A 23412-nucleotide genomic window follows, 5' to 3' on the forward strand; every position below is an offset into this window, starting at 1 on the left:
AGGTATTTTTTATGCACTTTTAGCATTTTGGCACTGATGGCTTCATTTAGAATACTAGATTAACAAAAACATCAATCCAAAATATGAATTTTCAACATACAATAATAAGGTATAATTTATTGTATAAATATTTGTGACTTGTGACCATAAGTATTTGTTACTTGCAATCATCAATATAGGATTTTAAATGGATTTTTTTAATTTATTTTTTTTTATATTAAATTTTAACCTCAAAAAGCAAAACAACAGTTTATCACACTTTATCTTATCGTTACCTCTGGTTGGGGCTTCACAGCTCGATTCCAAAGATTTGATAAATTATAATTTTCAATCAAGGCCCTTATCGATTCCACATTTCATCGTCGCCAGACATCAGCTGATTGCTCCTAGCTAGCTAGCGCGAATGCGTTACTCAATTTGTGATTGGGTTTGATTACATTAGTCGTTCGTTGTTGTTGAGATAATGCAACTGGACCCATAATTGCACTCACGTGAGTGTTTTGCTTTTAGGTGAGGTTTCAATTTTTATTTTTAGATCAGGGGTTAAAAATAGTTTGATTTAACGGTAAAATGTTAGGTTGAACGGTATATTTATTATATCTGTATTGTTCAACCGTTCACGTCCGATTGTCTGTGATTCATACGATGTTCTTATCAGTCGCAAACGTTATCGATGGAACTCTCTGACGCGATGAATGTGTCAACCGGGAGCAGAGAGAGAGAGAGAGTGCCCGCATTGATATAGAACACCGGTAATAAAAAGCTCAAATATTGCTCTTTTGTCCGGTCGTGTTGTTTATCGACGGCCAAACAACAATCGTATAATTGATACTACACCTCTTGTATGTTTACTGGAACTCGCGTGGACAATCGTCGGTGGTGTCAAAGTTTGACGTAAAGGCCCGGGCCATAACCAAGTAAGTCCTACTCAATCGAAGCTGTCAGATATTCGGGGGAGTAACAAGTTGTTTGGCTAGAAGTGCTTTTCGGAAACTTGACGCAGCGAGAGGCCCTGAAAATTCGGAATCCCCACGCCTGAGATAAACTTAATCCCCATCGGGTGTGGGACTGGGTGGATTAAAATTGATCCGTCCGGTAGCTCACTGCCAATTGTTGTGTTCCAGTGTTGAAGTGTGTGTGCTACATTCGATTTAATCCAGGGAGCAAAAAAAATTAAAACGGGTCGATTGAAACGGGCCAAGTGATTCATACAATCTATATTTATAAGTCAAAAGTTGGGTGTCAGTGATTGAAGGCCGAAAGTATCGAAAAATCTAACCCATCGGTTAAAAAGAGTGAAGTGAAACAAATAAAAAAAAATCAAAACAAAAGTTAATTAGCAAAATCGTCCAACCCAATCAAACAGCAGAGGTGATTGGCTTTTAAAAATGGATATCGGAGGCTCTCTCGAAGATATCAATCAGCTGGAGAAACCTGGCGGTGGCAGACGCAAATCAAAGTCCCATTTGTCGATGTTCAAGCGGCAGTACTGGTAAGAATCGGTCGTCGCTTTAGTCTGGATAGCTATAGTTACTAAAATATGCTAAGTGATAATTCATTAGACAGACAGGCTGTCACTGTTTTTAATTTGATACACCATGAAATCGAGAAACATCTGTTGATAACTGACCACGATTCTTTCAAAGCGAGCACGCAGTTGAGAGATTTTATTTTGATTTTTAGTTTCTTTTTTTTCTCACAAAATATTATTTTAAATATATTTATTTGAAAAAAAACTCACTATAGAGGATAATTGGGATGCTTGATCCCTTTTTCTTATTTTCTTCGCATCTTTTTGGAACAATAATGAAGCAGAAGGGTTTTCATGGGACTAAAAAAAAAGTGACATTTTGAAAGTTAAAGGAAACCTGATCCTTCAATAGGGATGCCCTAATTAATATCTAAAGATAAAAGCTCCAATTTATATCACAGTTAAAAAGTGTCAGACAAAATGAATTTTAAAGATTTTCTTCTACCCTTTTTCCATTGCATACTTAAAGGCGTAATTTTCTTATTTAAAGATATACTAGCTGATCCCATACGACTCTGATTCGCTTTAAACTTGGAATGTGCCATGAAAAGTTTGTATGAAAGTCAATTGCCAAGCATTTTCCAGATGCACTTCCGAATTCATTGTTAAGTAATAATTGCAAAAATATTATACGATATCTTTTTCTGTCGTCTGCTACTAAATTTGAAATCAGGAATCAATTGACGGAGCCAAAAATCCCCGTGTATAAATTTTGATTCGATCATTGCATAACAACGCAAATATTGCTAAAAAGAAAAACCCCTTTCGGTGGCCTCTTATTCAATCTTTGATATCTGAAATCAATTGCCCTTCTCTCAAAACTTGTGTGTGCAAATTTTCAAAGCAATCCATTGCATATAAACGTCAATATTGCTAAAAACAGTGAAAAATTAAAATGAACGACCCCTTTCGTCGACCCCTGGCAAAACATTTGACACCTGAAATCGATTGCCCGGCCCTGAAAACTACAGTGTGCAAATTTTCGTCCCAATCCGATATATAATAACGACGATATTGCAAAAATATTGAAAGGTTAATATGGACGACACCTTTTGCCGGCCCCTTACACTGAATTTTATACCTGAAATCGATTACTCGTCCCTCAAAACTCTCGTGTACAAATATCCATCTAAATCCGATCTTAAATAACGACAATACAGTGAATAGTTGATATGGACGAACCCTTTGGTCGACCCCCGACTTTAAATTGAATAAGTGAAATCAATTGTTTGTCCCTTATTACTCCTATGTGCAAATTTTCATCCCAATCCGATGTTTAAAAACGTCAATATTACTAAGATATTAAAAAGTTAATATGGACGACCCCTTTTGCCGATCGCTTACACTAAATTCGATACCTCAGATCGATTGCACGTCACACAACACTACCGTGTACCAATTTTCATCTGAATACGATGTATGATAACGTGTCAATATCGCAGAAACAGCGAACAGGTAATATGGAAGACCCCTTTGGCTGACCCCTTACAAAAATTTGTCTTGTATGGACGCCCAGACAACCAGAAGTCGTATTTTATTTGACACATTATATCGTATAGAATGATATTTAAACTCATTTTCGTATATCTACGCCTACAAGGTGCGGCCCATGCATATTCTTTATCGTATTTAGATGCATTGCATGATTTTATTACGACAAGAAGAGAGACTCGTATTTATGTACATATGAACTCGACCTTTGTGTACGACAATTCGCAAAAAATCTGTGAAACGACCGATATACCACAGACAACCAGAAGACGTATTTTATTTTACAGATTATATCGTATACAATGTAATTTTAACTCATTTTCGTATTTGAATACATTGCATGATTTTATTACGACAACACAATCCAAATCAAGAAATTATGTGCTAATGTACCTATATGGACTCCAAAATAACACGTATATACTGGTTTTGCTGCATTATATACGATTTGTTTACACGTATATTTGCACGTATATTTGTGTTGCAAATTCGAAATACCCACCAAATGGTTGTCTGGGACGATTATCAGCCATGATTGATAGATTTTGTCGTGCTAGGCATAAAATTTTTCGAAATTATGATTTTTTTAACATGAAATTCGATTTGTATTATCATAACAACCAGATGATAGATCTTAACAGAAAGAAAATAAGCTTGCAGCTTTGCTTGCCACTTGGAGATATATGCTATAAAATCGTATATAACTGCATTGATTCGTAATAATGTGCATGCAATCGTATACCTATGCAAATTAATTCGCATGTCTGATGTTCGTAAAACGTATTTGCTGGCAATCGTTAAAGAATACAAATAAGTTCAATAAAATCGTTTATGATAATACGACATCGATGATTAGACTCGTATTTAAGGAAGCTTCACAATGCTGATCTATTTTTAGATCATCGATGACGTGTTCTACGATTTAAAAGATTTTTGTTATAGAAATATACGATTTGCTTTTGGTTTAATGCCTTTGAAGCAAATCCTCTTGAATTTATATATTCCAGATAGCGTCGAGGAACCATCATGAGCTGCAGATCGTATGGTTAGGGAATCAAGTCCAGGTACTAACAATAACTTCATGAGCGTTGAAAAAAACATCAATCAGGCAAATAACAAATTTGTACGACATAAACTTAAATTTGACAGCAAAAAAAACGCATTTCTTTGAAATAATCTTATTTTTATTATTTTTGGGGATGAATAAACCAATTGGTTTAAAGTACAAAAAAATATAATAATCTTATTTTTATTCAAGTGATGGAAACTGAGAGCCCTGCACTCAAGTCGCAGAAGATGACCAAATAAGTCGTCAAACTTTCCATATTGTTACGAAAAATGTCGTATATTACAACCTCAATCATCTATATGATGATGTAAATTACATTGTATATTCCAAAAAGAACCAGGGTAGTCGTAAATGATGCGCATGACAAGTCGTCCAAATCGTGATTTAATACAATCCAAATCAAGAATATGTTTGCTATATGGCCTCCAAAATAGTACGTATATACTGGTTTTGCTTCATTATATACGATATGTTTACACGTATATTTGCACGTATATTTGCAGAAGGGGTCATCTGAAAATCTGAAAACATTTTTATCATTCCTGGTCCTAATGAGCAGCCACGCCAAATTTCAGACCTCTAGCTCTTAAGATGGCTGAGTCTATAGAGGACAAACAAACAAACAAACCCACAGAAATTGCTTTTTATATATAAAGATTTGTATGGAAGCATTTGTTTCTTAGATGGAATGAGTTTCAAGTCATCATAATAAACGATTTGTCGTACCTCGAAATCCTCGGAGGCCAAATTTGGTTCAATTTGCTTGATTTGTTCCTTGTCAAGTTTCTACCAGTTGTTAGATCTTTTGTGGTTACTTGATTAGTTTTTAGAAACTCAGAAATTTGTACCATTTCTATGAAATCTTCTTCCAGAAAAGAGATGGGTCTCAAACTAGCGTTATAATAACATGCATTTCTCTCTTGACAAATTTGGATCCATTTGCATTATTAATTCAAGAGTTGTGCAGATATTCAGGTAACATTTGTATGGGAGCCCTCCATTCTTGTGAGGAGAGGGATCTTAAAACATAATTTAACTTTTCAACGGTCCTAAGGGTAAGGGTTTACCTGAAAATTTTCACGCCGATCGACTGAGTAGCTTAGTTAATAAAGAAGATCAGCTAAACAAAGTTATCTAGATCAAATTAAACAACTTCTAGATGAAAAAAAAGTTACTTCAAATTAAATATTTTGATCAGATGAACAACTTTTCAGAAGACTTCAAACCAGTAGGATTTGATAAAAAAAAAATGGGTTCAAATTGTAATGAAACATTATAATCTGTTTTTGCAAACCTTCGGATTGCTCATTTTAAGCGGATTTGTGCCAACGTAAGAACTTAACTACACAATTAACACACGACGTATTACAGGACACGACACTTGACGTTCTTACAAACGGAAAAAAGGATTCAAAATTACCTTTTTTGTCGACCGGTTTCGGTTTTGAACGCATGGGTGTCGATGTTCATTAGTACTTCAGAAAAACCGCTAATGAACGAAGATGACCCCCCAATTATGCGCCGCTTTTCACCTTCACCAAAAGAAAAATCCCATAAAGGAACCTTCTTTCGACGAATACTACGACACTCGTTGTATGATCCTGCTAGTAATTTCTTCGTGTGATCAGTCGAAGATCGTCCTGTAGATGGGCAACATCGAGCCCGAAACCGGTCGACAAAAAAAGTCATTTTGAATCCTTTTTTCCATTTGTAAGAACGTTAAGTGTCGTGTCCTGTAATACGTCGTGTGTTAATTGCCTGTGGATTGGTTTAAGATAACTAGAAAAGATAGTATACATTTTCTAAAATGTAAATAATAAAAAATCATTTTCTAAAATGAAAATAATAAAAAAAAAACAAGCAAACTGTAAACAATGTTAACGCGAATACCAACCAGATAAGCAAACGATCGTAAAAATCGTTATTTAAAGTCGGTTTGAATCGGATAGCTTAGCTAAGCTTAGCTTGATTGACTACGCACATCCACCTTGAATCATTGAACCCGAAATGCTCCTTAAGATATCTGGATGAAGAATTTATAAGTATTCTAGTATACTCTGTGATTGATTTCTTAATTTGGTTTAAACACAAGTCAATACATTTCGGATTCCAAGTTCGCAGGCGTGGCTCAGTAGAACAAGTTGCACATCGCCAATGGTTGCTACTCCGTGATTGACCGAGGCCGTTAATTTTGCTCAGAGGTCAAATGAACGGAACCTGGGATTGGCTACACATTCACAATGTACAAAACTGATGCTCTCTCTTTAAACATCAATAACGGCGCCGGCCACGTCCTAGTAGTCAATTGATAGGATAGAAAAAATGAGAAAGGGATAAAAGAACAACTTTGTGCTTAAGGACCGAGGTCACCTCTGCATCCTTGCAAAAAATTTTGTAGGGAATGTGGGGGGAAGGAAATAATAAGGAAACACTTTTGACTAGTGTTATGCTAATAGCTTTTTCTCCTGAAATATAATTTATATTTATTAAAACATTTAAACCAGGTAAGAAACAACATTTTTGAAAGGTGATAATGACTTAAACACATTAGAAGACAATCTATCAATTTGATTTCCATTTTCATATCTCTAATAGTTGTTGTTCAATTATATGAAAATTTTGAAATGATATTCAAACCGGTGTTCTAAATCATATTTTTGTGGGAATTTAAAAACCAATAAAAATGTAACAGTTTAAATATTTTGGAGAAAAATTCCATATTAAAGAAAACAAGTCCAAATAGAACGTTTTACCACTTTTTTCAAGAGAAATGGAGAGAATGCGATCACATATAAAAAATATAATGTTGATTATTTTAAACAATTTCAATTGAAAAATTCAGGTAACGACTTTCCGCATTTAATCAGAAACATTTGGATTTAACATGTTCCCTGTTTATGATTTAATCATGATATAAATGAGTATCGATGAGTCTTCAAAATTTAGAACACTTGAATAAGGAAAAATTGAAGAGAAATGTCAACAGAAGTTATTTAATAAGTCAATCCATGATTTAAACATTAAAATGAACCAATTTCGTTAAAAATATAATTTGAATAACGATTGGTTTGAAAACATTGAACATCATTTCATCAAAAAAAACGAAATGTTTTTTTGTTACATTTTTAATTTGACAAAAATATTTGTGAATAGCTTTCCGCATTTAAAACATTGTAGTATTTAAGGTTGATTTCCAGTTTTGACTAACTGATTATCCAAAAAAAAAAAAATAGAATACTTAGCTTTAACGTTTTCCGGATACCAAACATGAATAGATGACTTCAAAAGTTTTAATCCTCGATAAGTATGATTTGCCGACCGCATTCTAGAAAGACAAGATAAATAAACATTTGACATAAGGGTTTGAGAGCACATGAAATTTTTTCCACGAAAACAAAACACTTCCGTCATCGACGGTCACAACCTACCGAGTCCTTTAAAGTCGGTATGAATCGGATATGACAAAAAGTCTGCCATGTTTGTTCTCTCGCGCGGGATTCAAGTGAGAAAACAACCTTGTTGTTCTTTCTGTGATAAGCAGTACACCAGTTTACTAAAAATCAGATGGTTCTGGTTCATTTGGAAAAAGTCCAATAAGAGGAGCAGCAAATGTTGTCGGTTTAAATACATTTAGAGCAAAAATAGCGCTCTTTTGCACACTTTCATGATGTATGAATAAGATGTTGAATATCGTCAAATTTGTATAATTCTTATCGCTTAAGCCAAAAAATAAAATTATGCATGTATATTGCTTTCAATTTGGTAGGTAAGTGCTGTGCTTTCGAGTTTTATGCGATGACTCTATAATGTATATGAAAAGTATAATAAAGTTTGTTGCGAAATATACCTACAAAAAGGGGATGTTAGCTATTTTTTTTTTTTCAAAGTTCAAAACACCTTAAAGAAATTTTGATTCAAAAATTTTTTTTTTAATTTAAAATTTTGCCATTTATTTTTTGTTCTTTTTTCCAGACGTTTGTTTATACTTTGCGAGATATTTTTTTTGTGTACTGACTTATTAAAAGAAAAAACCAATTAAGCGAGAATCTACAAACGAGTGTTGAAGATAAGTTTGACCATCACATGGATTTTGTGATGCAAGAAAAACTTTATTTTTTCATATAAAATTGTAAAAATTTTAGAATGGATCTTACTATGCGAGTCAAGTATCATGACTTGCCGTGCATTGTGTGTGGCGTTTTCAACAAGAAATGCCAACTTGGATGGATGTAGAGAACTCATCATGAGTCTTCTGAACTGACCTTACTTGCTTGAAATTACTCTGTTGAATCCAAACGTAGTAATGAAAGTTGTTGAGTCCTTTAGCTCGACTCACAGAAAAAGCCCTAATGTTTCTTGTGTTAATCTACACTCGCATTTTTTTCACTATTTAGACATTTAAAAATCTGAAGTTATAAAAATAATTATTAGTATGTAGATTAGTTTATGATTTTTAAATTAAAGAGGGGGTTGGGGGCGGATTGGATTTTTTTTCCTTAACATTGTTGTTTGTATTTTTTTATTTGTTGATTTTTTTTATTTATGTCTAATCGATTGTTCTGAAATATTTTAAGTTTCTGGTACTTAATTTACATTATATTGTTCCTGTTAGTGGTTTATTGATTTCAAAACAATCATTAATGCTAGTTTGGTAGTTCAAATTTTATTTTACATTGTTTAGAATAAGTTTTCTCACTTGATCATTTTTCTTATTTTTAATTTGGATTCGTATTTTTTTTTCTTTTTTTCTCTTTTCATTCCCCGTTCACTTCCAATCGGAACCGTTTATTTTGGTATATATTTGTGTGCTGTCATTTCCCGTTCCCGTTTACCCATCGACATGACATGGATCATCATATACCCTATTACTGCCTGCTGCCTGCGGATAACATCATCTGAATCCCAAAAATTCACCATCGACCGATAAAATGTTTGATGCATGTCCAATTTGTGTCGGTGTGATTTTTTGTTAAACCTATTTCTACGGGTGTTGGTCCGTTGGGAAAAATCCGAAAACGTACACCGGAACCGTTGCCGGCGATTTCCAGGACCCGTCGCGCTAGTCAGGACGTGATACTGTCCAAAAGTTCGGACAGCCTTGATCCACCGTATCGAAGGTTAGTTATGATTTCTTTATAATTTTTTAGATACATATTTTTGTTACCCTTCTTTCAGCAGATTTACACAGATTTTTTTTGCTCATTGATTTGTTCAGTTTTTATCGAATGATTTCTAAAATTCTTCATTGAGTCCAATGATGTAAGCAAATTCCGGAAATGTAAGTTCAGTTTTATGAACCCTCTATCTAACACGAAAAACTCCCTTCAACCGAACAAATTACGACAAAAAAACCCTTAAAAATACAACAACATCCTTGAAGCCCTCTGATTGATGAAATAGTAGGTAGCAACACGAATGTGCTGTGCCCTCTTGTGTGTCTCGTTGCCGTAAGAATGAGTGACTTCGCTTGGCTAGACACTTCATCGGTCGACCGGTTGTGTTTACAAACAACAAACCCGGTCCTTACTTATGTTTGTACCTTCTTGCTTACCAATCGAATTGAATGGACGGTCGCTCGAATGAGTTTAACTAACTCGCTAACGACCTTATAATGATGTGTTAATAACCCGTGGTGAATATAAACTTAAAATGGTATTAAAGCGGCCACGTCGTATAAATTAGGATTTCCGAATTGCTTCTTGAGGAGAGATGGAATAGTAAGAAAAAAAACAGAACATCAAGTTTCGAGACCATGTTCAAGTTCTTCCGTGTGATGACCGGACACTCGAAATTAGGGTTCAAACTAATCAGCCATCAATCGTGAGGTTGGTTTCGGCATTGTTGAAGGGCTCAGAAAAAAAAACGACAAAATATGGTCAATCAATCAAAACGATCTTAGCTAGGTTTAAAACGCACACTACAGCATGCCTGAAAATGAAAAAAAAACAATTTTGACATTTTTTCTTCTTTCAATCTTGTTCACAATGCAATGTTTACGAATTTCATATTTTGTCGATTATTACACATGAATAAGCTAATCTGAACTTACCCAGCACGTATCGAGATCAGGCAATTCCATTCTATTTATCTAAAATTTTGGCAATATTCAGGCATTTGATTTTAAAATTTGTTATCTTGAATTCCGGGAGAAATCTGGTAAATTTGCGCAAAACTTAGGAACTATCCAGTATAAATCAAGAACGAAACCCACATAAATTCATTTGTTATAAAAATTTAGAGTGGCTTTTCACAAATTTCATGTAAAAGGTACGGCCCAGTACACATAAAATCGCATTAGAAATAATAGCTCAAATCGTAAACAATGTTAATGCGAATCGCGATTCCTACCAAATAAGTAAACGATTGTAAAAATAGTTACTTAAAGTCGGTATGAATCGATAATGATAAAAAGTTCTCCATATTTGAAAATTTTTACTCCCGCGCGGGATTCAAGTGGGAAAACTATCTTGTTGTTCTCTCTGCGGTAAGCAGTGCAATCAGATTGCTAAAAATCAGATAGTCCATTTTGAAAAATTGTTCAATGAGAGAAGCAGGAAATATTGGCGCTGGCAACGGTTTGCATGCATTGAGAGCAAAACTTGCGCTCTCTCGCATGCTTTCAGAATGTTCGAACTAGGTGATGAATATCGTTCAAATTGTATAATTCTAATAGCTAAAGACAGAAGTTAAAAATATGTTTGTATATTGCCTCCACTGCTATTTATTCGAGTTTTATGCGATGATTCTATTATGTATAAGAAACGTATAACAAATTTTGTTGAGAAATATACCTACAAAAATGATTGCTGGGGGGGAAATCCGGATAAAACCGGGCAATCTGGCAACCTTAGTATAAACAACGAGTAAAGTTCAGTATCTTCCTTCGTACACGAACAAAATCTATGGAAAAATACTATCCTTAAGTAAAAATGAGGGAAATATCGAATGCACATAGTTTCAAACGCCTTGCAAGCAAGGTTGCCGAGATCACAGAAAAATTGGTATTTTCACAGAGCATTGAGCAAATTTTAGTTACAGAATCTGTGTCACACATAACAGAATTTTGAAAATTTTCACAGAATTCACAAATTTTCTAAATTTTGTACAGATTTCCAAAATTATACATTTTTATGTCACTTTCGACTTTTTATGTCTGCCTGTAATTCATTAAAATATGAAAAGAAGGTAATGCAAATTTAGATTAAAACTATAAGTAGTATTCAATTTGTAAATGTTTTACATGATTTGCCGATGAACTTCATAGAATAGCGTCACAGAAAACCGTCACAGAATTTTAGGTTCAAATCCCAGAATTTGAGTTTTTTTTTTTGTCAAAAACACAATTTTTTTTAGCATTCTTGCATACAGACTTACGAACGGAGATATAATGCCTTTTAAACCCCTAGTTCCCCTGTATTTTGTTAAATATCCACCAAAACGCTGACTTGGTCTTCCAAATGTTGAAGAAAAATAGACCTTTCTGTATTTTCCTCAAAGAATCAAAGGAAGACTGTTGAGCCACCCCAAGCTTCGGAAAATGGAGTTAGGTCTAATTAACCCCGAAATCCCCTGCCTTTTTCGAATAGTTCATACAAAGCATGTTGGGACTAGAACATTTTTAATCACATGCGACTTATTTTGTGTGAATTTTTTTTTTTCGAGAAATAGAATAATGGTTTTCTACCCTTGATTCCCATAAATTTTCAATTAATTCAGAAAAAAGTTGTTAGGACTTGAAAATTTCAAACCAAATGTGTCATTTTTTCCGAGAAATCGAGTGAAAGCTGTTTGAGTCACACTACGCTTTGAAAAATGGAGTAAGGACTTGAAAATTTCAAACCAAATGAGACCTATCTTGTATGATTTTTTCCGAGAGATCGATTAATGGCTGTTCTTGCCATCGCATGCTCTGTAAAATTAAGTTATGGCTGGTTTACTCTCAATTCCCCTACTTTTTTTCTAATAAAAATGGACCAAAGGAATCGAATGAAGACTGTTTTAGCCAGCGCACACTTCAGGAAATGGAATTTTTAATGTTTTTAACTTCAATTACTCTACATTTTTCAAATAGCTACCGCATGCTTTGTGAAATGGAGTTATGGTTTTTTTTACCCTTAATTCACCTACATTTTTCAAATAATTCAGTAAAAGGTGTTAGGACTTGAAAATTTTAAACCAAATGAGACCTTTCTTGTGTGATTTTTTTACGAGAAATCGAGTGAAAGCTGGTTTACTCTCAAGTCCCCTACATTTTTCAAACAGTTCAGAAAAAGCATGTTTGGACTTAAAATGTTTTTAATCAAATGAGACCCATGTTGTGTGATTTTTATTTCAAGAAATCGAGTGAAATTGAATAGAATTCAAACCGTTAAAGAAAAAGTAAGTTTGAACTGGAATAAATCATACAAGAGAGGTCTCATTTGGTTTGAAACTTTCATGTCTAAGTTAGCATTTTGGTATAAAAGCATTTTATTTCAGTTTGTAAGCTTGTACGGCGATTGAAACTATGTCCAGTCGTTTCTCCCGGCATATTCACTCAAGGTTAGTGTTTGTTTATAGATTTTTTTTATTGTAGGAAAGTGGATATTGAACTTTTTCGCGGTTTATACATTTTTGCCCATAAGGCATTGGTTGTATTCATGAAAATTATGATCCTAACTGGCATAATCTCAAATATCTTAAAATTATTAAGCTTCAACAGATGTTGTACGCACTGTTTTAATAGGGATTTATTTAAAAATTGGTTTACTTAATCTTATAAAAAAATCCTAAACAGTTTCTAATCAAATTCTGAACATCAACAAAACTGTTATATATAACTTTTCTAGGTCCATCGAAAGAGTTCTTTAGAAAACTTTTAAATGATATCTATTCTTTTCTTTGAAGCCTAATTTTTTTAAACTACATGTAATCTCAAAAGTAATATGAAAGTATATTTAAGTCTTTGAAGGGTTTTATAAAGAAAAATAATGACTGACAGAAAAAATTAAACTATAGGGGAGAATGGAGATACTTAATCCCCTTTTCTTATTTTTATCATATCTTTTTGTAAAATTTTAGAAACTCGTCGTCTTTTGCATTTTCTGACAGCGTGTAATTTCAAGTTTGTATGCTCCAAAATTTGGAACGATAAATGAACCCGTAGATGAACTAAAAGCATTTTCGTGGAAGTTAAAAAATTGCGATATTTTTTAAGTTAAGGGAGACTTGATCCTTTATTCCGGGGGCCTTGTAAAAAATTAAACAAAATTAAAAAAAAAACTTTTGACTCTTTTGGTTATGTTTTTCTCATTTCACAGTTCATAAATATCAGAAGAAGAAAATTCCAAAACTATGTCTCATTTCTAGAGACATTGCATACTATAAGGCGCTATTTTCTGAATTTAAGAAAAAATATATAATAACCGTAATCTAGTAATCAGTAACAATCTCGATCTATTTATAAGAAAATACCTTTTTGAACTCTAGGGATCAATTGAACCCATAATGAACATTTTAGAAAACTTTAATTGAAAAATGTTTTAGAGTTTACCATTGTTTTGAAAATATGGTATTTTGAAGTTCATATTACACTCTAACGATTTGTGTATCAGAATACGTGTTTTTGTTTTAATTTTTTCAGAAACATTTTAAAATGATAAAAAAAGATCTTCAAGTCGCATTTTGTGAAATTTTTCAAACAAAGTTCAATAACTCAAAAAAATTTTGTTGTTTAATTTTTTGAGCTTAAAGCATAGTTGTGTTGCTCCATTTGGCACATTTTTCTTGAACATTTGATCCGTGTACCTAAGTCATTCCAGTTTCGAGATATACATGAGGAATCAATTATCCCTAGGGATCAAGTTTCCTCATTCTCCCCTACTGATTGAAAATTATCAATTGAAGGTTTTTAGATTCAATGTATAATTTCAAAGTTGTCAATATTATTAAGATCTTCTCGATTGTCGATTCTTGCAATATACTTGTTGACAATTCTACTGAATTTTCAATAGGTATAAGACCAATTCTTTCATAAAACTAATGCTTTTTGCTAGACAATCAAGTTCACATTGAATTCGGAAACATGTTTATAATATTCTTTATCCAGTTTTGTGGATTCAATTTTAAACTGATATTAGCTTATTGGAAACTCATGGAAAAGGGCTGTGTTTCAATTTTGTTTTTCAAATCATTATGTAATAAAGTTTCAGATAGTTTTTTTTACAGTTGATATAATAACCTGAGAACCTTTTCAAAAAACTTTGTTCATCCTGTAAAAAACTTTTAAGACGTTTTGCAGTTTTCTATTCTTTGAAAAAAACTTATCCAGTCAATTTTATTTCGATGCTTGCAACTTAACTATGTGTGGTTGCTATGCTTAGTTTTTGCTTTTGGTTTTTACAATGGAAAAATGAATTCAGTTTGAATCAGAAACTGAAGTGATAAATTTAAAATTCCATTGAAGAACATTGAAATATTCCATTTCCTTTCTAATTTGCATTGCAAAATGTTGCAAAATCAGAGCGTTTGATTTTGAAATTGACGTCCGAAAATCCTGGCAATATCCGGGCAAATTCGGTCAAAACCCAAAAATTACTCAACACATGTAGAAAAAGAATTAAAAAAAATTCATCTAAACTTATCGACAGATTTTAAATCGAATTTTTGGCTTTTAAAAAACCTTTCCTGATTATTTTTATACAACTTGCTCAAAAAATTTGGATTTGGAGGCCTGAATAAAAAATGTTTACAACACAATTTGTTTTTTTTTTAGTTTTATATACCAAATAAAGTGAATAAATCCGGGCATTTTTCAATAAAATCCGGAAAACCGGACTGGGCTGGACTGTCCCCAAATTTGGTATTAAATATCCGGGCAACCCGGATAAAACCCGACAATCTGGAAATCTTATTCTAAATGCTCAATTTGTAATCTAATGCTCAATTTGTAATGTAAATCTGAACCCTACAAACAACATAAAAATTATAACTACAAATATACCTACATGTGTAGTTTGTTGTTCTAGCAGAATTTATTACTTTACTACAGTTTTTGCGTAATGCCTCGATTCCAGCTGCGACTAAAAGGGAAAATGGTCCGACTATGAAGGGAAAATGGTCGCTTTTGGAGGGAGTCTTCTTTGTATATAAAGCCATTTATCGTGGCAATCGTTATGAAACACTGACTGATTTCCAGCTTCCACAGATCGTCAGCCTCCTCAAGTGCTAGTCATATATTTTTCTTTTATTTTTTTCTCCTTGTTTATCTCCGGAACATCCAGGCTACACTTGTCAACGAAAATTTTCTGGTTAGAAACTTGCCATGGGCCGCTAAAGAGTTCACTTTGCTGTCTATCGCGAAATTTTACAAAATATCTCCCCGCTTGCGCTCCAAAATTTTTGCGCACGATTTGACCACCGTATTTTGTTTGATTTATCGGTAGGCAGCTTGTTAACCTTGTAGAAATAAAGTCAGACCTATCAGAGAAGTCACAATACTTAACTCGATGAAATCAATCACAGGGCCGGATTAAGCTATCGGGGGGGCCCGGGGAAATTTTTCTCGGGGGGGCCTATGATTCGATGTTCTTCTTCGCGTGCTATCCTGAACATTTTAAACGTGTTAAAGAACTGGAGATGAGTTCAATATACTCTCTTCAAATTGCCATGTTATCTGTGTAGAAGATGGTTTCTGGTATCTTCAATTAAAAGTTTAATAATCAATCAAGTTCAAACATCGTGGAAGAGTTTAGAAATTTCTCACAAATAAAAGCTCTGATTTGAGCTTCCAAATGAAAAATTTTATTCTCATTTTTTTTAACATTCTTATCACCATCTAAAATTCTCTGATTTAGAATAATGACGGTATAGATATTTTGAAAGTTTTTCATTTCATCATTGATCGTCTGAGTTCCCAAAATTCAGAAAACCATGAAACTGAACTTCAGTAACTGAAGTAACAACACAAAACTTGAAAATCTCAATGAATTGGATCTGGGAAAGTAAAAGGTGAAAATAACATAGAAATATTCATGTTAAAAGAATCACTCAATGATATAAGCAACTCATCTATGAGACTGTTTTAATGATAATTTGAGAATGATCATTTGGAAAATAATATGCTGAATTCAGGATATTTACTTCAGTATATAGTAGAATTTTGGTGAAATCAGTTGAAAATGTTCAAATACGAATTTTAAACCTAATGAAAATTCAATTAAAAAAACTCTGTGCTGTCGATTGGTCAAATTTTTTTTATAGATTTTATTTTCAAGAATTCAAAAGGGTTTAGAGTTTATCAACCAACGAAAGATTCAACAATAAGGATTAAAAAGTGAAAAGTTTTAAATAATTCCCGGTATTAATCCGGATACTGCCCGGGTAAAAATTTGAAATGCTTATCATAGAGCTTCTCTGTTCTCTCTTAGCACTTTGAGCCAGTTTTGACGAAAATAGCTTTTAGTTACCACTACTTGGAATGTTAACGTAATAATAAACATTATAACTGTACAAGACGTTTGTTTTTATTGGAAATGAGGAGTTGTTTTTCTTTATTTTACCTGTTCTGTACAGAATATGCTGACTAAGATGTTTCGTTAAAAAAAAGAAAATATGAGGTGTTTTCCTCATATTCTCTAAATTTTTTTTCTAATTTAGTCTACATTATTTTTGTCCAGATTTTGGGTTGAAAATTTTGAAATTCAATACCAAGATTTTGATGTTCTCAGTCCGAAAAACGCGGAAGAACTTCTTCACTGCTTCCTCTAGGGGGGGCCCTTAATTTATGTAAGAGAAACACTATTCTAGATATTATTTCACGGGGGCCCCTTTAGTTGTTATATTTCAAATTTTCATACTGATTTTCTAGTTTTGATTTCTTTTCATAGATTTGTAGAAATTGAGGTAGTATGGGTAAAGTAATGTTAAAACCTTTTTTTCTTGGGGCCCCCCCTCAGCCGGGGGCCGGGGCAATTGCCCCTTTTGCCCCCCTTTAATCCGGCCTTGATCAATCACCTTCACTTTTATTCAAATTTAAGCTCAATGTAAGATCTTCTAGGTCTCCATAAACGATAGAATTTAAGAATTCAGGTCAAAAGTGGATTTCCAGCAGTTTTTTGGACCTTCCACCGGGATTTACCTGGATTTTCGTCAATTCTACCCAAAAATTGCTAACATTACATGAAAAGGAAGCTCAACTGAAAATTCCATCAGTTTCCATCCATGCAATCAAAAGTTATTAACAAAACAAAGTGTGCATTTTTTTCAAAAACACTTTTTATGACAAAATGTGATGAGTTTCAGTGTCTAAAAAATTACAGTTAAGGTGAATAGTAAGTCTTAAAAAGTTTTGAAATTTCACCGGATTTTTGTGGATTGAATACACTTGAATTCAATAAAATTAAGCTGAACGCCATTTTTTTCCCAAAACCAATTTGATTTGAAGGTTTGAAATATTTGATGTTTTTGAACAAAAATCAAATGTTTGGAATACAGGAAATTCATTCTAGTAAATTTTGTTCGTATTAAAATTCTTTCTCATAATATTTTTTCATGACACTCGTTTCGTTCTGATAAATAATCTAGCCTCTTTTAAAAAGATCTCAGTGAAAGTTTATGTTTTTTTGAAGAGATCTTCTTTCCTTTATTAACTCTAAGCGTTTTTCGAAGTTCTATTTCTGTTGCAAGATTTTTTTTTCTGGTACGGGTTAACCTCAAAATAAAATGTAAATTTGATAAAAAAAAAACGAAAAATAAAACAAACAATCTACCATTTAAATTAGCGTCTGTTTTGAATGATTCCACCGCAATATAAAGAGGAAATCCTTCATGCTATTGCTCCATTGTAAGTGTAAACAACAGCTCCATAAATTGGTGTTCCAGTTCACTTCCTGAAGCATAAAAAAGGCAGTACCTACTTAAATCTGCCGCCAAAAATTCTAATCTCGATGCGCCCCCAAAACCGCAGACCGGCTGAGGTGGGTGAGCTGGTCAGTTCTAAAGGTTCCTCCATCTTCTTCAAGATCCGGTTGATGATAATTGCGGTTGACCTTCACGGAAGGGCATTTTGATGGCTTTTTAATGGCTCTTTAGTGTGGTTGGTTTTAATTTATTTGGAAGCCGAAGTTTTATGAATCAACACACAGCTGATGTAAAACGGATGATCTAATCGGGGGGACATACATATGCATGTCCCAGTTCAAATGCTGCTTTGGACTCAACAGTTGAAGATGGCAATCTCCGGCGGCGATTCAAGATAAGCGACTAATTGCTGTTTGCTTCTAGAATTGCAATAATCGGATTAGATTTTGGGGTTCCGGAAAACAGCTGTTTTTACGTTTTTTTCCCTTTCATTGTGGCTGTAAAAAAAAGTAAAAACGAATTTATGTTACTAGTTTATTAAAAGATTATTTAAAAAAATTATTATCAATTGTGAACGTAATTGAAATAACTTTCAATTAGTTTTTTTTCAATCTGGTTGGTTGATAAATAAGGTATTCTTCCATACCACAACACAAAGCTCCCTTAAGTCGTGGATCAACTATTTAGAACATAACGGTTTCAACCAACGAATGTCGCCATTTTTTTGCGGTTTGGACACTCACGAAATTGGCCATGAAATGCGGCCCCCCGATTGATCGATGCTGATCAATCGTCAAAACGGTTAATCCATCGACCGTAGCATTGTTTCACGTTACAAATCCAATTATGGTTCAATAAACTTTGGGGCAGGCACCCTTTTTCCTCAATGGACAACCGCAAAGCAACGTTAAGCCCAGCAGCAATCATGCCGCGACGACGTTAATCGTTGGGTAATGACGATTGAAATGTTACTAGCTTTCCCAATAGGTGTTTGGTGCTGCCATTTTTTTTCGTTAGTTTTGGGTAGTCCATTCGCTTAACCTAGTTGATTTTTGTACAAGTTTGGTTTGCAAGCTTTTCGGCTTTTCAATGCTGCTGGACTGTTACCTTTTGGAAAAAAGTACGTTCAACTTTTGGCGAAACCGATCACGGTCAGACTCCAAAGGGAATGGATGTCGAGGTTAATTCGGATGATTGTTTTTGTAATCCGTTGAGCTAGTTCTTGATCAGTCATTGCAAAAACTAAATTAAAGAATTTTTTTGAAACTATTGAAGGTTTAGCTCTCAATTTTCTTGGATTTTTTTTTCTATATTTCACATTTGGCGACCGTGACAAATTTCTTAGAACAATTTAAAGGACATTTAAAGGACTATCAAATTAAAAAAAAATCAAATGATCGAACTTAAAAAAAATATGACAAAAATGACAAAAATGACAAAAATGACGAAAATGACAAAAATGACAAAAATGACAAAAATGACAAAAATGACAAAAATGACAAAAATGACAAAAATGACAAAAATGACAAAAATGACAATAATGGCAAAAATGACAAAAATGACAAAAATGACAAAAATGACAAAAATGACAAATATGACAAAAATGACAAAAATGACAAAAATGACAAAAATGACAAAAATGACAAAAATGACAAAAATGACAAAAATGACAAAAATGACAAAAATGACAAAAATGACAAAAATGACAAAAATGACAAAAATGACAAAAATGACAAAAATGACAAAAATGACAAAAATGACAAAAATGACAAAAATGACAAAAATGACAAAAATGACAAAAATGACAAAAATGACAAAAATGACAAAAATGACAAAAATGACAAAAATGACAAAAATGACAATAATGGCAAAAATGACAAAAATGACAAAAATGACAAAAATGACAAAAATGACAAATATGACAAAAATGACAAAAATGACAAAAATGACAAAAATGACAAAAATGACAAAAATGACAAAAATGACAAAAATGACAAAAATGACAAAAATGACAAAAATGACAAAAATGACAAAAATGACAAAAATGACAAAAATGACAAAAATGACAAAAATGACAAAAATGACAAAAATGACAAAAATGACAAAAATGACAAAAATGACAAAAATGACAAAAATGACAAAAATGACAAAAATGACAAAAATGACAAAAATGACAAAAATGACAAAAATGACAAAAATGACAAAAATGACAAAAATGACAAAAATGACAAAAATGACAAAAATGACAAAAATGACAAAAATGACAAAAATGACAAAAATGACAAAAATGACAAAAATGACAAAAATGACAAAAATGACAAAAATGACAAAAATGACAAAAATGACAAAAATGACAAAAATGACAAAAATGACAAAAATGACAAAAATGACAAAAATGACAAAAATAACAAAAATGACAAAAATGACAAAAATGACAAAAATGACAAAAATGACAAAAATGACAAAAATGACAAAAATGACAAAAATTACAAAAATTACAAAAATTACAAAAATGACAAAAATGACAAAAATGACAAAAATGACAAAAATGACAAAAATGACAAAAATGACAAAAATGACAAAAATGACAAAAATGACAAAAATGACAAAAATGACAAAAATGACAAAAATGACAAAAATGACAAAAATGACAAAAATGATAAAAATGACAAAAATGACAAAAATGACAAAAATGACAAAAATGACAAAAATGACAAAAATGACAAAAAATGACAAAAATGACAAAAATGACAAAAATGACAAACATTGCAAATATGACAAAAATGACAAAAATGACAAAAATGACAAAAATGACAAAAATGACAAAAATGACAAAAATGACAAAAATGACAAAAATGACAAAAATGACAAAAATGACAAAAATGACAAAAATGACAAAAATGACAAAAATGACAAAAATGACAAAAATGACAAAAATGACAAAAATGACAAAAATGACAAAAATGACAAAAATGACAAAAATGACAAAAATGACAAAAATGACAAAAATGACAAAAATGACAAAAATGACAAAAATGACAAAAATGACAAAAATGACAAAAATGACAAAAATGACAAAAATGACAAAAATGACAAAAATGACAAAAATGACAAAAATGACAAAAATGACAAAAATGACAAAAATGACAAAAATGACAAAAATGACAAAAATGACAAAAATGACAAAAATGACAAAAATGACAAAAATGACAAAAATGACAAAATTGACAAAAATTGACAAAAATGACAAAAATGACAAAAATGACAAAAATGACAAAAATGACAAAAATGACAAAAATGACAAAAATGACAAAAATGACAAAAATGACAAAAATGACAAAAATGACAAAAATGACAAAAATGACAAAAATGACAAAAATGACAAAAATGACAAAAATGACAAAAATGACAAAAATGACAAAAATGACAAAAATGACAAAAATGACAAAAATGACAAAAATGACAAAAATGACAAAAATGACAAAAATGACAAAAATGACAAAAATGACAAAAATGACAAAAATGACAAAAATGACAAAAATGACAAAAATGACAAAAATGACAAAAATGACAAAAATGACAAAAATGACAAAAATGACAAAAATGACAAAAATGACAAAAATGACAAAAATGACAAAAATGACAAAAATGACAAAAATGACAAAAATGACAAAAATGACAAAAATGACAAAAATGACAAAAATGACAAAAATGACAAAAATGACAAAAATGACAAAAATGACAAAAATGACAAAAATGACAAAAATGACAAAAATGACAAAAATGACAAAAATGACAAAAATGACAAAAATGACAAAAATGACAAAAATGACAAAAATGACAAAAATGACAAAAATGACAAAAATGACAAAAATGACAAAAATGACAAAAATGACAAAAATGACAAAAATGACAAAAATAACAAAAATGACAAAAATGACAAAAATGACAAAAATGACAAAAATGACAAAAATGACTAAAATGACTAAAATGACTAAAATGATTAAAATGACTAAAATGACTAAAATGACTAAAATGACTAAAATGACTAAAATGACTTAAATGACTAAAATGACTAAAATGACTAAAATGACTAAAATGACTAAAATGACTAAAATGACTTAAATGACTTAAATGACTTAAATGACAAAAATTACAAAAATTACAAAAATTTAAAAATGGCAAAAGTTACAAAAATGTACAAAAATTACATAAATTACAAAAATTACAAAAAAAAAATTACAAAAAAAAAAATTACAAAAATTACAAAAGTTAAAAAATTAAAAAAAATGACCAAAATTACAAAAATGACAAAAATGACAAAAATTACAAAAACTACAAAAATAACATAAATGACAAAAATGACAAAAATCACAAAAATTACAAAAACTACAAGATTTACAAAAATTACAAAAATATTAAATATTACAAAAATTACGAAAATGAAAAAAATTTCAATAATTTCAAAAATTACAAAGATCACCAAAATTTAAAAAAATAACAGAAATTTAAAAATGTTTAAATTACAAAAAATACAAAGATGACAAAATTTACAAAATTTACTAAATAAACCAAATTTCCAAAGAAACTTAATTTTAAAAAAAGTTACAAAATAAACAACATCTACAAAATTAACAAAATTTACAAATTTCAAAAATGGTACAAAGTTGACAAAATGTACAATTATAGAAATTTACACAATTTACACAAATTTTTAAAAATTTTCAAAATTTTCAAAAATTTTAAAATTTTCATCATTCTTAAAATTTTCGAAATAGTCGAAATTTTCAAAATTTTCAAAAATTACAAAATTTACAAAATTTTCAAAATATACAAAATTTACAAAATTTACAAAATTTACAAAATTTACAAAATTTACAAAATTTACAAAATTTACAAAATTAACAAAATTTACAAAATTTACAAAATTTACAAAACTTACAAAATTTACAAAATGTACAAAATTTACAAAATTTACAAAATTTACAAAGTTTACAAAATTTACAAAATCTACAAAATTTACAAAAATAACAAAATTTACAAAATTTACAAAAAATTGCAAAATTTACAATATTAACAAAATTGACAAAATGTACAAAATTTACAAATTTTACAATATTTACAATACTTACAAAATTTACAAAATTGACAAAATATACAAATTCACAAATTTACAATATTTACAAAATTTACAAATTTTTAAAAATCTACAAAATTTACAAAATTTACAAATTTTACAAAATTAACAAAATTTACAAAATTTACAAAACTAACAAAATTTACAAAATTTACAAAATTTAAAAAATTTACAAAATTTAAAAATTTACAAAATTTACAAAATTTACAAAATTTACAAAATTTACAAAATTTAAGAAATTTGCAAAATTTACAAAATTTACAAAATTTACAAAATTTACAAAATTTACAAAATTTACAAAATTTACAAGATGTACTAAATTTACTAAATTTACTAAATTTACTA

The 23412-nt window shown here is 31.1% G+C and overlaps 1 protein-coding gene across 17 annotated transcripts in view; it reads left to right on the forward strand.

Moving 5' to 3' along the window:
* Positions 1-23412, forward strand: part of LOC129751152 (TLD domain-containing protein 2) — a 637530-nt gene that overhangs the window by 410898 nt on the left and 203220 nt on the right. For 12 of the 17 annotated variants that reach the window (XM_055746481.1, XM_055746482.1, XM_055746484.1 and 9 more), the window contains one exon: positions 9140-9208. The exons of 4 other annotated variants lie outside the window; for them this stretch is intronic. In XM_055746481.1, coding sequence (XP_055602456.1) covers positions 9140-9208 — 69 coding nt within the window. Of the gene's footprint in view, positions 1-912; positions 1493-9139; positions 9209-23412 lie in introns of those variants that run through there. One more of the 17 variants, XM_055746488.1, reaches the window with a different exon arrangement.

Source organism: Uranotaenia lowii, chromosome 3 (genome assembly GCF_029784155.1).
Source record: "Uranotaenia lowii strain MFRU-FL chromosome 3, ASM2978415v1, whole genome shotgun sequence".
In the NCBI taxonomy this organism is placed as follows: domain Eukaryota; kingdom Metazoa; phylum Arthropoda; class Insecta; order Diptera; family Culicidae; genus Uranotaenia; species Uranotaenia lowii.